Source organism: Anas platyrhynchos, chromosome 8 (genome assembly GCF_047663525.1).
Source record: "Anas platyrhynchos isolate ZD024472 breed Pekin duck chromosome 8, IASCAAS_PekinDuck_T2T, whole genome shotgun sequence".
Taxonomy (NCBI): domain Eukaryota; kingdom Metazoa; phylum Chordata; class Aves; order Anseriformes; family Anatidae; genus Anas; species Anas platyrhynchos.
The window spans coordinates 27684697-27700081 of NC_092594.1; the positions used below are offsets into that span (position 1 = coordinate 27684697).

At 35.3% G+C, this 15385-nt stretch overlaps 1 protein-coding gene and 1 long non-coding RNA gene across 2 annotated transcripts in view; one reads left to right on the forward strand and one right to left on the reverse strand.

Moving 5' to 3' along the window:
• The window catches only part of AK5 (adenylate kinase 5), a 95296-nt gene that overhangs the window by 74383 nt on the left and 5528 nt on the right, over positions 1 to 15385 (reverse strand). The window contains exons 4-6 of the mRNA XM_027463074.3: positions 11556 to 11725; positions 11315 to 11428; positions 500 to 691 (exon numbers count right to left, since the gene is read on the reverse strand). Of these exons, the coding sequence (XP_027318875.1) occupies positions 500 to 691; positions 11315 to 11428; positions 11556 to 11725 (476 nt within the window). The remainder of the gene's footprint in view (positions 1 to 499; positions 692 to 11314; positions 11429 to 11555; positions 11726 to 15385) is intronic.
• The window catches only part of LOC140003022 (uncharacterized), a 90236-nt gene that overhangs the window by 57934 nt on the left and 16917 nt on the right, over positions 1 to 15385 (forward strand). The gene's annotated exons all lie outside the window — the stretch shown is intronic.

A 15385-nucleotide genomic window follows, 5' to 3' on the forward strand; every position in this document is an offset into this window, starting at 1 on the left:
CTATCATAAGAAACAAAAGGCCATCTGTGCTCTTCTGGTACCATATGTAGTACCAAGTTATGCACACTGTTACAGCGAGACACCATTAGTAATTGAGAACTTGTCAGTAATTCAACCATTATCAACTGCTTGTTGAATTCATCACAGTTAAGTACTTACATAAGCAGTTAGGAATATGGTTTAAGTCCTTGACAACATTATCTCTTGTATGTACTTATATATACCTACACACACTCCCTTTGACTCTCACATAATCTTTTTAGCATTACTGAGAAATGTTCTGGATTTGTACAGAAAATGCAAATAATGTCATATTCTCTAAAGTACACCTTCACTTTGTAACTACAGGCGAAAGGTAAAAGTTAGCTTTCAGTGAACTTGGTGAATGAATACCTAAAACATAATTTGAGTCATCGAGCCTATCTTAAAACAAAAGGTCTAAGAAACCAAATGTAACTGCAACACTAAAGTTTTCAGAGGTATATACTAAATGACTTACTGTGATGATTAGCCCCTTTTCCTGGAAATATTTAACCAGGGGGATGGCATTCTGCTTGAAATTCATTAGTCTTCTTTGAGTAGCTTTCAGGTTATCATCAGGTCTCCCTTGCTGTTCAGCACGCTTCAGTAACCTTTCTTTGAGCCTTTGATTGGAACATGCCAGAAACACCACCAAATCTGGGGTACAGATCTGTGGAAAAAACAATGTAAGAACTCTGTGATTAATTGCTCAGCACAACAGGACTCAGCAATTCCACTACTAGATGAGACTCAGATATGCAACATTTGCATAAAGTAGAACTTAAGTAATTAATTTTCTATTGTTTCTTTTTGGGGATTCACCAGTGGGCAAATCTGTAAAACAAATAGCCAGATTAAAAAAATAAATAAATAAAAATTCTGCATAGCTGGATTTCTGTCACTTGAGGTAATACAACCTGAAACACTCTGGCCTTTTTCCCTGGCAGTCTAAGTACAGAAAAGTTCTTCTGAAGTCAAAAGAAACAAATAAAGCTTTTCAGATTTGGGGTGGTGGTTATTAGTCATTGGTTGTAAAGTAGGGCACTGGCAGAGTAGGACATGGAAGAAGAAGGAAGTGGCTAAAAAGCAGGACCATTTTCAAACCGCAAAGGACACTCTGATAAGAAGTACTGGCAAGTAGGATGGTGGCCTCTTTATCATTACAGAAAACCAGATTTTAAAGAAAATGAAATTACATTTTATGCACATTGTAGAGAATTATAGACCCGAGGACAGAAACTACAACCTGAACCCCAAAATACTAATTTTGGTAATTTTTCAATTCCATTAGATTTTGAAACAACTAACCTTGTAATCTAAGGTGTTTTTTCATTTGTTTGTTTTTTAATACCTGTCAGTGGGAGAGAAACTGTCTCCTCTCTCTCCTAAATCCAAAACAGGTACCACAACTTTATAAAAGCAGAATAATTCTCCCTCTTTTCAGCCTATTTTAATTGACAGGGTTATTTTGTCCTTTCATGGGATGAATTAATTATGACAATCTTATTACCACAAAATAGCTTTAAGGTACATATTTATTCATGTGAAAGACTATGAAAGTAAGTTTGTGTTAGACTTTCATGCAATGTGGACTTTATTAAAAGTATCTCTGTTAAATGAGGGTTGCTTCGTTAGCAGTAGAAACATAATGAGAAATCAGACATTGGGAGTTTAAAGAGCATACAGTAGTAAAGAAATACAGATTTTGACATAGCTGTTAAGCACTGCTACAAGAGAATACAAAAGAATTCAAAGCCTGTTAGGTATGGAACACCGTCTCATGAAAGGGAATGACTGATGCACATTGCAGAGGACTGCGCGAGGTGTTTCATGTTGCAGCGTGAATATCCAGCTGATTGGAACTTCCTAATATGAATTAGAGAATTTTGGAAATTGTAACTGTAAATCAGGGATCTAGAAAAGTGATGGACAAAAGTCATTTGTATGAGTGAGTAGTTTTATTTAGTATTTCCATTTCTGCTGATTCTAATAGCTGAGAAGAAAGACAATAAGAAATCTTCAGATGCCCCAAGCTAGAGCTGCCTTCTCCCCACTTTCAATACTCACTCCCAGATATCTTCCGGACTACCATCCACAACATACTTAGGTGCATGAAGTCATACCAGACCTCCTCAAGAGTAGAAACTAGGCTTTAGCACATCACAGAACTTTTCATATAGCATCAAACCCTACATGGAGTACTTACAAAAAATGAATCTTCCATAAAATTAGTAGCCCAAAAGAAAAAAGAGAAGGAAGCAAATGGAAGATTTCCTTCTTTTTGACACAGACACGAGACTGCACCTTTCCATGGTCAGTCTTAGTTCTTTAAAGAAGCTGTGGCTGAATAAGTGCAGCCTCACTGCAAGGGAAGGATGTGAAAGCCACCGTGACCCCACCAGGCGTGGGGTTTCTCACCTGTTTAGTTCCACCAAACTGGGCAGGCTTCAGCAGTCAGTTCCTTTTTAAGAAAAAGTGAGAGCATACCGTGGGCTGAATTCTTTAAGATTCTCATTGTAAAATGAGGATAATAATGAGGTACAGCACAGTAAATGCTTTGAGAAATTAATTAATCAGGCTTTTAATTACTCCTTATTGCTTTTTAAAATGGAAAGGTCTCTACAGGAGTTAAGTATTGTTGTTCTTATTTTTTGACTAGTAACAGTAACAAAACAAAAGACAGTATCAGAATCTTAAGAACTAAAGCTATTTATTCTGACACCAGCTTTTGTAATTTGAAATACATTTCATTCACTGAAATAAAATGCAATGGAAAACAATGGTTTAAAAGTCGTAGTTCATGAAACTTAGTTGCAAAGGAAGTATTGTTGAAAAGGTTTTCTGAAGTGGAAGAAAATGTAATTCAAGCATATTTGAGGTAGGAATACAAAATAGATTCATGATTATGTGATGCCTCTATGAACTCCTCTCCTACCTACAGAATACTCTTCATCATCAGAAAGTATCTTGAGACCATTTAATAAACACATCTCTACTTAGTTTTAGATGTATGAAAGGGTAATATCTCTTCTACATCCACAGGTCTACAGACATAATAGCACTTACTATATTTCTCTGACATGCATTTATAACCTTCAGGGTAAACCCTTGAAATGCTATTGATATTTCATTCCTGATTTCATGAAACACTCTGCTTCCATTTACCTCAACTGCACCCACCTGCAAAACATGCTTATAAATAAGGTGGAATGTAACAGCCTGGTGTGAATGCATGGATGTCTGAGGTTATTCCTGTGCTAGTATAGATAGCTTGCTATGTAAATATGAGTACATGTTGCTCTTTTTCTAGCAATGGAAATGATTTCTTATGACTTATCTGAAAACAAAGTTGTATTTTATTTTTTTTAAACTCAGAATAACTGGTGTTGATTTTAATGACTAGGAACTGCTTTTTTCTTAAACCTGGCTTATATAAATGGTTCTCTGTGTAGGGAATCAGCACAGATAGAACTGGATTCCTTCATGCTGATTTTCCTTAACACACTTACATTATGTTGAAGGTAGAGGGTCTTACTCATATCTAAGGGAACCAAATTTAACCACTTACTAATTGGGATTTGGCAGAAGGGAAAATCTTGGCCTATGGGAACAGGTAGGTTTCTGGTTTTTCACAACTTTCTGAAATTTAACTGAGACAAAAAGCATATGGCATCAACTTAAAATAACGCTGGTGGGTAGGAAATGTTCAATCCTCTGATTCTTTTAGAATAGTATTTACTAGTAAGTAAAACTTACTCTCTGTGGGTCTAAATCTCCTTCCTAAAGCAGTACAAAGAGTAATTCCATTCAAGTCAGTGCTCAAGTCCATTCAAGTGGTGTTATTGATGGAAAGCAGTATAAGTAGAAAGATACTCATCTCTCTGGGGATATGTCCTGCATCTCCTCTTGTTACTGAGAGTAGAGTGGTTGTTTGCTATAAATTAAGTGATTATTCTCTCTGTCATTATTCCTCATTAGGCAAAAGATGAACACGCTTTGTTTCTTAATTCCTGGTATGTTCTGTTAGATACTCATGAGAAAACTTAACCGACAGTTCACAAACAATCATCATTAATTCAACAGTGCATTCTATTCCAATTGGTAAAGGTTACCAGCAAGTTAGTTTATGTCCATTGTAAGGGCGCTCTCCATTGTAATTACTGATTTGATTTTTATAATTCCATCTCTGCTGGGTTACTATACTGTTTTAATAGTTTTTTTTTCTTCTTCTTTTAAAAGACCAAAGTCATGTATTGTATTGTCAAGAATGAATCCTGAAAATAGGATTTTTTCTGGTAACCACTTCTGAACCGTATTCATGCTGTCTGACAATAAGCTCGCAGGAAATTGCCCAGACTAGGTGATTAGGCCCTCTAGTAATTGATTAAGAGGCAGGTGCCTTTAGGAAGGACTAATGCAGTATTTCCCCTGTGTAAGAAAGCTAACCAAAAGGAATCCCTAGCTGTAAATACTAATGTTAATGCTACAAAGAGAGTTTGAAGCAGATCCCAGGTTCAGAACTGCTCAGCAGGCGTCTTAATCCTTTCTGAATACAGAATATTAGGTCCGTTCCTGAGAGGTAAGGAACAACAGTGGATGAGCTCCCATTTGGCTAGTAGGGAAGAATCTTTACCCAGAAAAATAGTAAACATGTGATTTTACCCAGCAGGAAGAAATTTGAACCGTTGCTTGCTTTCCCCAAGAGAGTGTTTTAGCTACCAGGAGAGAAAACAGACAATGATAAGACCATTCTACAAGGCTTCCCGTTCAGACTTGACTTTAAGAAAGCAATTTAAAGCTCACAGGGCCAAAGAGAATGAATGAAAAGAAACACAGCAAAGCAGCCTGCTGTTATGGTACACTCCTACCCCTCGTACAGGTGACTGGGTACATTTGGAGGAAGGGAAATAGAAATTGAAGAAGGAATGCAATGAAGAAGACGTATAGACAACGATGCGGAAAAAACATATTTGCTGGAACAAAAGCCTATTGCAAAGGACAGATTCTCTCCCCTTCAGGCGATTATCAGAAGGGTTTCATTCCTTTCATTAGTTGTTCTGAAGCTCATGTTCTTGAACAGTGACAAAGCATATTTTCTATGAGAAGCTCTTTGCTGAGCATGAGCTTGGCTGTTGGACTGCCATATCTGGGTTGGCCACAAACACCTATGTCAAGCTTTTGAGGTGACTTAGCAGGCATCATTTCTGCTTGGAGGTTTAAGTGTCGGACTTGGAGGAATAGTGCTACTTTCCTGACGCTGTGAGAGGAGAAGTCGGCTCTTCCAAACAGCCTATACTGTTCCTTCTACACAGCCTGTTTTACTTCAGCACAATTATTTTACACAGTAATTTACATAAGGAATATATCTGGGAGTTAAAAAGTAAACTTGAATCACAGCTGAGATAATTTCTACAAAAATATTCTATTAGTAGTAATCATTAATTCTACCAGTTCCCCATTTTATTTCACTGTTAGTGAACCTCACAGTAAATATGTTTTAAGCAAACATCATCTCTACTTACTTATTCTACTGAAATGAATGGTGTTAATGGTGGTGAAGAAATTACTGAAATCAGAAGGAAAGTTATGCATGAATGACTGAAAATGGAAAAACAAACAAACAAACAAACAAAAAAACAATCCACAAAGCAGTAATTGAAATTAACTGGTAAATACTGAAGTGAGAAATTGTTTCTCCTGGGATGAGAGAAACTTATCACCATGTGAGAGATTACACACAAAGTCAAACTGCTGCTGCTTCTTCACAAGTCATTTGAGTTCAATACACCAGTCAGAGACATTTCATTGCTGTGCTACCAGAGAGGAAGAGATTTAGCATGCTTGAGCATGCTGGTACTGTAGGTGACTTGCTGAATTTCAAGCTGACAGGTTAATGGTAAGTAAACCATTTTCTCCTTGGCATTTTCGAAAGTGTGCTTGGAATCTAAACACCTTTCTTGTATTTGCACTCAGCAGAGATAATGGATACCTTAGAAGTGTCTGCTTCAGGGTAGCTATATGTATAGGCTGAAACTGAAAAGATAAATAAATAAAAGAGTATTAAAGCAGCACTACTACCAATCAGAATTAATTTTAAAATTATCAAAATCCAGCAACTATCAGGTATTTAAAACAAATACATAATCTGTAAGTTCTGTTTGCTTTTAAGACATTAAAATTCATGTTTTCTTTTTTTTTTTCCTTCATAACCATGAGCACTTGAAACTTCGTTTTAAAGTGAGAGCTGAGATTCTCATAATTGTGTGACTCTTATGTTTTTATGAACAGTACCACTATCATAAACGTTGGCAGTATTGACTCTGCTTTCTGGAATTAACAAACAGGAGACTCAAATTCTGGCAAGAAATAAAATCTGACAAGAATCCAAGACTTTCAGTGAGATAAGTTATATGTTATATATTCACAGAATCATATAATATCTTGAGTTGGAAGGGACCCACAACGATCATCGAGTCCAAATCCTTCAGTCTTCAAAGGTATAACCAAAAGAAAAAAAATACAGGCTTGGTTTCAACTCGGATAAGAATTTCACATAAAATTAGGTAACTTCTCCAATACTCATGGCTATGAGATCTCACAGGCTAAAATGAGTAACTGACCATTAAGAAATGAAACTGGTGTAAGTATGGCAGAGCTGCTGCTGGCTGCTAAACACTGCCAAAAATCTGAAAACATCACTGATGACGTCTTAAGACTATTTTTCTGCTTGAAATATATGGATGATAGGAACAGTGATATTAACAAAACTCAATAAAATAGAAAAAATAATGTTTTAATTCAAATGTAAAATTCCTCAGATGTGTAAAGTACTTTTCATCCACTTACTGACATTATTGCTTGAAAGCAGGGTTTGTTCCTTCTGGTTTCTAGATCTGAGCAGGAAGAAAAATATTGTGTTTCTGTGAGTATTGCAAATGAAACGTTGGTTTATCCTAGGCGTTTAGTCATTGGGATGCGATGTGTTTTTAATACAGTTCTGCCTAGCAACACTTGGAGTACTGACTGGCCAAATGGGAGCCTGGCAACATAATAAGAAAGGAATCATAATCTTTTAACTATACGTATGTTTGGGAAAGTTAGCATAAGTTGGTTCGATTTGACTCATTTATCTAAGAATAACATTTTTTTCCAGAGAAAAGTTTAGCTTCTGGATTAGTTAACGGGATAAAAATGTGCTGGTAGTACCAAGAGCAATTACAAGTAAATAAAGAATTCTTTATAATTGTGTATTTCTGTACTAGATATTATATAGGACAAGTATTGTAACTAGAGTTCAGACATACAAGTTTTCATTTACCTTTTTCAGAAACCAAAGAGACGATGAAAGCTCAAATAATGTCAGTTCTCAATAACAGCTGTCAGCCATAAAACTGAAGGAATCATTTGAGCATAAATAGTTTCTGTTAAAGATGCCTGCAGACACCGTACAGTCAGAATCTGTGTGTGCTTGCAGAAGAAACCATGCACCTTAGCTGACCTTCCCCTTTTCCGCTCACTATTCATATGGTGAGCCATTTCCAATATAAATTAGTTTATCTTCACAGTAACTCAGCCCAGTTCTTAATAGTGAAATCAATGTAATAATATGTACAAAATAGTTCAGTAAATAGACTTCAAGGAATTATAGTGCTCAGGAGCAAGTTGGATGTTATGCCCTTCACGCTTTGCCTTTCAGTTCTTTAGCATCCACTATCCACAACATGCATTGGTGGAAAATGGGGAGACAGTGTCGCTTAGACCACAAATATATGGAACAACATATGGGTAACATAACAATATAAACTACTTATGATTAATAAAGACCAGATGTGCTCTCTTGAATTATAATTATGTTAGGTTTTGGCAGCCTGCTTTGTTTATAGACCTCCTATGCTCATGTCTCTGTTTGAGCCTTAGCTACTCTCTCAATATCTTGTATTACTCAGCTCTAGTTCCATGCAGTGCAATAACTTGTCCTTCACATTCTCCCCTGCAATTTATTTTTGGTATTGTTGCATATATTCGTGGAGATCTTTTCTGTCTGTGTAAACAAGGGCAAAGGAGAGAGGCTATACAGTGGAAAATGATACTTGTAAAAGAATACTTCTTTGCTTATTTCAAGCTTTCATAGGATTACTAATGAATACGCATCCCAACACACTCAAATGACAAAGAATAAGTGAATAGTCACCCTTGTCCCTGCTGCTCATTCCTCCCACTGAGAGGAGGGGAGGAATTTCCTATTCCTATTTCCTATATGGCTGAAAGAACTGAGAAGGCCAACTTTCTCCGTTTAACTATATACAAATTTCCATCATTATTTTAATGTACATCATAAATTCCAAAAGTGTTCTAGCTGCTTTACAGAGCAAATAATAATGTAAAATCACTGTTCTAAAGGATACAATTTCATTTTGGAACCCCTGTAACCAAAACAATCAGCTGCAAAGGGATCATGCAATGAGGGAAAAATTAAATCAGTAATAACTCCTACTTCATCTATCTGTGTATCTTTTGACACTTCCCCTAAATGTAACCTTTAAAATGGCTTGTGTCATACAAACATATCTGCTGTTTTCAGGTACATAGCATGCAAAGGTCTTAAAGAGACCTTTGTAAAATAAGTATGCGTCTGTGTCAAAACTGATGATAACAATAATAAGAATCAATTTTTATTCACAACTTTTTATCAGCACATTTTGGTACTCTACAGGGGATGTCTTTGTATGAATAAGGCATATTAATTACCGAATAAAGGGATTTGACTATTTGCATTTTGTAAGATTTCACTATTTTCTTCAGAAGGATTTCCCATTGCTTAATAGGTCTTCTAATTAAAAAAGTGTCTTACTATTTAATCAAAATTTTCATTTCTAAAATTTCAACCAATTATTTTTCATCTTGTCACTTTTGTCTAATGAGACCAATTCTGTACCTTCCTCATTATAAATTATGAATGGCTTCTACACACTGCTAGCAAAAAAGCTATAGCATTCCTAAACTGTGGAAAACAAACGCAGCATCTTTAATTGCAGTCCTACACAAATTATCACAACAGTTAATCAATGAATTCTCCACAACTCAATTGCATTTCCCATTGAGGGATCTCCGTGTTGCTCAGAAATACTAGCATGTTTAATGTAAATAATCTGACATGCCATGGATTACTGTCAGCCTCATCCTGTGAGGGAAGACAAGTAGCACATCTGCTGATAGTTCCTTTGCCTTATTACAAGACATCATCATGTAAATAGCATTATGTTTACTAATCAGGATTTTAAAGAAACAGTAAGCATTTTATTTCTGTAAAATATAAAGCTAATATGAAACACTGGATTAAAAATTGAAATTAATTGAAATGAAATTAATTGAAATGAAATTAATGCATTGAAATACATGCATCCTTTTTCTGCATTTACTTCCATGGCCTTAGATATGCTCATATAAGAGGTCAGCTGCAAGAATAGGTGAAAGAGGGGAGGTAGCCTAAACAGAACAAATTTTCGTTCCTGTGCTCCTATAAAAGCTCTGTGGTTCCTTTCCCTCCCCATATTCATTTCAGAGCAGATAAGATTGAAAGGTGGCCATATATGAAGTGCTGTGCATTTTTTTTTTTTTTTTTTTGAGGGACTCAAATAGTCATCTATCTTTCAGGCAGAACCAGGCATTGAGGAGGAAGATTTAGCAAATCCCATTAGCCTAAAAATGAACAAACTGAGAATACAGTCAAGTCTAAAATGGCTAAATCCATTCTCTCTTTTCTCTAGAAAAGCAAGACTAATCTACAGCATCCTTGACACGGAACATACTAAAAAGGAGCCCAAGTCAGAATATCTATCATCCATCTTTCTATCAGTCTTTTTTTCATGCAGTTTTATACAGTGAACAAGGGCTAACCATACGTGCAGAGTGGAATCTTTCATATTAAATTTGGAAATACTAGAAAAACATATTTGAATGATGTAATGGGAGGGCTCAACCATATATGAAACATAGTGTTAATCTTTCTCCTCTTCCATGGTGTGCTTTGCAAGAGATTCTTCTACTACCTCCTCATCTCTGCTTCTCAGTTGGATTAGTAATGGATCCTATGATGGGTGCTCAAATGTTTTTTAACTGTTTTTACATTGTAGAGGGACAATCTGCTAACTATAAGCATTTAATAATTTAGCTCCTGTCAGTTCTTCCATTCTTACATCCCCCATTATTTCGTCAACCACAACATCAGTGCAAAATTAGAAATTAGAAACCAAGAAATGCTCTTAAGTCATGCTATCACAAAATATACTAGAGATAAAAAAGAGACAAGGAAATGACCATTAAGCCTAAATTCCTGCTCTCTGTTTCATTTATAAAGTAGTTAATCTTCCCTTTTGTTAATTACAAGGAGATATAACTGGCAGTCATTGGCTCTTTTCTATAATAACTATTTTGTCTGTTTTGTTTAATTTCCTCAACTCGGTCTTCTAAATTTTGCCCAGAATACCTTACAAAAGCACATTAATGAAATGCCTTATTAGTTGCTTGCTTTTGTTACTTCTGCCTTGGCAATGCCACTCAGATTTCAAAGTACAAAAACGGCAGTATGCTAGCGATTGGGAAGTACTTTGAAATGCTCTGCTTGAAGGGTGCTCTGAAAATTCAGCACTGAAACTGCAACCTTTACTTGTGACCACAACCATTACGGTAACGGCACTCGGTAAGAAAATTATGTAATCTGTTTGTTTTTCCACTGAAATTAAGTATTTTTAGACGAGTTTAAAATATACACAGGAAAACAACATCTGAATAGAACTCAGAAATACAGTTTTAGCTGACTATATCTTAGAACTGCAATTCATAATAACCAAAATGACCTAAAAAGTGCATTTATGGTTTAGAAAACCTTGCAAAACAGGCAATTTTAACTTTTATTTTATTCCCATTTTTTTCAGTGCACCATTATAAACTTGTTTTCCTCCTTTCTAAATAACTAATAAATGAAAAATATTACTTGTTTGATTTCATGTAATTTTCTTCTTCATCTTGAGAGGATTTTAATTACCAAGACAGGAGACTTGGATCATTGGTTATGTTATCACACTGCCTTTTTACAAAATACTCTGGTTTCACACTCGATAACATAAACCAAAAGAAGAACCTTTTGTCAGTCTGTAATTAGGTATTTGCAAACATTCAAAGAGCAATGCTCAGTTAGAAATAGCATCTTTCTTGGAATCTGCCTGCGAATTTCAAGAAGCTTAGCTGTTACAGAGACATATAAGTAGTTATAAGAATAAAACCAAACTCTTACTTGGTCCTCAAAGGAGATTGCCTGGGCAACATCTCTGGGAAATCCATCGATCACTATACCTTCTTCATCAGGGATCTGCATTAATCTCTGCTTGATCTCAGTTATGGTCGTTTCCTTTCACACAGAAAAGTTATTTATTCAGGATTATAAAGAAGGTTTTCTTGTTGGTACACATTAATACAGCATGTACAAATCCTTAGAAAGTAAACATTTACACAGGATAGGCTTAATTTTGCTGTACCTGAGGGGCCAGTTCTCCTGTGGTAATTATTTTGGCAATTAGGCTCCATTTTCTATTGCTGCTTGTGCTGTGGATCTTCTTCCTTAACAGTTCACCAACTGATATGTAGTTAAATCCATAGCGTTCTGCTATTTTCAAACTCTGTGTTCCTTTACCACTTCCTGGGCCACCTATTGTTAAGTATAAGCAAAACATTAAATTAAACTGTCTGAAGTACCCAGTCATATGTGAAATCTCTGTTATCAGCACCAATCTTCAAACTATTACCAGAACAATTCTTGCCATTGCATGACTTGTTACTGCTCATTAGAAATGGGTCTCATCTACTGATTATACAGGTAACAGTTTTTACAAGTAAAAAAAGAATACAAATCTACTTGTGAAAAAAAAATAAAATCTTTTGGGCTTGACTTCATTCTAAAGCTGTTTCTGCAAGGGAGTTTTCTTGATTTGTAGTAGAAGGAGACGCAAGTGAACTGGTCTCCTCTTGAACTCTTTGAATCCAAAGGTAGAGAGAGCCAAATTGTCTGAAGTGTTTATTCATGACAGAATCACACCTGGTGAAATAAGCCAGTGAAATCAATGGACTATTCACAAAACGGAACTAATACAGTCTTCTCTTAAATGAGTTTGCATGAGTTTCTGAGGTTTTCTAATTTTAAAATACAGAAAAATATTAAATAATCAGCTGAGATATTTCCATAGTGATTTGGTACATTGATTTTTATTGAACCGTGCATACTTCTGATATTGATGCTTGAAGCATCCGACAGAGAAGCAATTTGTTGGATTCAGATTGCTGGACAACCTGAAGAATACAGAGACTCTGGAATTTAGCACAGGAATTAGTATCAAAATCACAGAAAACAGCCACACTAGATAGCAGGGAATGCTGAAGTGAAGGTTGGCTTCAGCAGAAGCAAGAATACATGTATAAAAAAATCAGAACAGGTCTAAACTAAGAGGACATGTTATGATGTGAAGAACAGAGGAACTAGAATCCAGTGTGTCAAAATACGGAATGGTTTTGATAGAATAAATATTTATGTATAGAAAGGTGTATTTTACTGAATAGCATAACAAAGCAAAAACAAAACAAATGTTATGGTATTAATTCCCAAACTAACTAGTTGGAATTTTATTTCAACAGACAAAGAACGAGTGTTATTAAAAATATAGTATACATTTCCTGTGAACTTTAAAAAATAGAGCAGTGCAGTGAAAGCAAATATAGATACAATGAGCTGCCTGTTAGTAATAATACAACTCTTTCCTTTCTTATCTGTATCATTCCCATAAGTAGCTTTTATGTAATTAATACAGATTTGATGGCAGAATAAGCTTTACAGTATTTCTCCCTACATGGTTATGCGTACCCAGGTTCAAACCTGTATTCAGCATTACATGCCAGAGAGCTTTCAGCAAAACCAGCAGCCACTAGTAGCTCTTCTGGTCCCCTGACCCTGGTAACTCTCTGCCTTGCCCTTGCAGCTCAGATCAGGACTCACTTGAAGAGGATGTGCAGGGAAACGTGGATATTGTTGAAATATTCCTTAAGCCTTAACCCAGCCTACAGTTTAGTTACACCCTTGGGTAGAGAATTCTTTATCATTACCCAATTAAATAAATAATGCTTAAATCAAGCCAGGTTAAAATAAATACAAATATAAGCATCTGTACATCCAACTTGACAATGTAATTGCCGATGTTCATAAAACACACAAGCAAAGATGTGAAAGAAAAACTGTCTTATCTCTATACAGTAGGATTCCAACAGAAAAATACTTTCCCCTCACCAAGTTCACTTGCTGTTTGTCCCTAACAAGGCACAAACTTTCTCTCTTCTTTTGGCAGATTGTGTTAGCCTTTACAGCTATTCTTTTAAGTCTTCTAGGTGACCTAGATGGACTTTTTTCAGCTATCCTCTTCATTAGAATAAAGGATGTTTCCCTTTTGTAGATCTGCAAGCATCTGTTATACTAGGAATCACCTCCTCCACTCAAGGGCCTACAAAGCAACTCTGCTTTGGCTCTCCCTCTGATGGCACACCCAGCCTTCCCCACGACAAACACATTTCAGCAAACCTTTTGTTCTGTTTCACTCCTACATCAAAAATGTACCTGATATAAATGTTCAAACAAGATAATTCTATGTCATTTATGGTTTATTACAGGCTCTCGGTAATCTGGGATGATAGTGGGTTTGCAGTAATTGATTTCCAGTGCAATTTTTCTTAAGTAGATGAAAACGAGAGCACAAAGAGGTGCTGCTAATTGCCAGATGATTGCTGCTGGTGTGCATGGAATAGATTTTGCCAGGTGTAAAAGTATGATTACTACTAAATACAAGAATGTTGACTCACTGTCTAAAGGTTTCCACAAGCAGCCTTCTATATACATAAAGCCACATATTGCAATCTAGTGAGCATAACTTAATTTGTATTATGCAATATATGTGTGTGTTTACACAGGTAACATTTATTTCTGTGTATTTATGTGGCTTTATTTATTGGCAATAGTACTGCCGGATAAAAGGAGCAGTAGGTTGTGACTATGCTTCAAAGCAAAGGGTTTATAAAACATACCGGAGCCAAAACTGTTCTTAATTCTTGCAGATATAAAACTTCCTTTCAAGGATGAAAATTCAGTTTATTTCCCTGGAGATGCAAGACCAGTTTGAAACAAACTATCTTGCATTCCAGAAACAATAAAGATGCAAAATATATATAGCTCATATGTAGAAAATTAGAAATGGTAGAAAATTTGATAACAAGGAAAATAGCGCATGCATTCCAGTAAAGATACAAAAGGTGCCAGAAAAATAGAACTGTTTCTCGAAAAAAACATCTGCCTCTGCAAAAGCCTAAAATAGCTGAAAAAATAGCAGTAAAACTTTTTAAAACCAAGGAGTAGACTTCATTTCTGAAGAAGAAAATGAGAGCTTGTCTTTGCCGTTAAAGAAAAGCAGACAAAAAAAAAATAAGGCATAGATTGGCACTTCTGTTCATTCAATTTACATTTGCAAGCATAAAAAGGGGAAAATATTTCCTTTAATGTTCATAAACTTCTCATATATTGTGTTTTTCTCAATCCCAAAAATGTCCCTTTATAGCAAGCTGGGATTATCCATTTACAATCTAATGCTGAATTTAGGTAATAAAAGAAGAGAAAAGTGGTAGGACAAAACTACATCCCACAGCAAGTCATTATAATTTGTTGAACTTTGTATCCATTTTTGACTCTGATAAATTATATTGCCAAACTGTTCACTAGAAAGGAAAATCAAATCACTTTTGTTTTTCATTCTTTTCACTTATTCTGAGATTATACATTATTCAGGAAGAGCGTGATGATTATTTTAAGTATTCCGTAGATGTCTAGACTAAGGAATGTTCATTGCATCTAAAATTATGTTTTCTAAGCGTTTTAAGTGATGGTTTTTGTGCCCCAAAAGTTTTACTAAAGCAGTTGTTTTAATTTAGTTTTCTCAATGGAAGTTCAAACTTTTGGCTTTGCTTAAATTGTAAATTCCAGTTAAATTTGTGTAATAATAAGATTTCTGAAAAGATCTGTGATTTTAAAATCTAGCTGTGGACTGGATTTAAAAAATAAAAGGATCATCTGAATACTGACAGTTCAGTCTTTGATCTATCCTTTATATTTTGCTTATAAAAGGATATTTTTCATTAAGTGCAGTTTAAAAACATACTGCAGAATGGAGCTAATGACATGAGGTAATTCATTTTATAAGATCCTTGTATTCAGGCTGTATCAATAGTAAAAATGCATTTTTTGAAGTATGTTAGAAAGCACATTTTTAAAATGCAATGT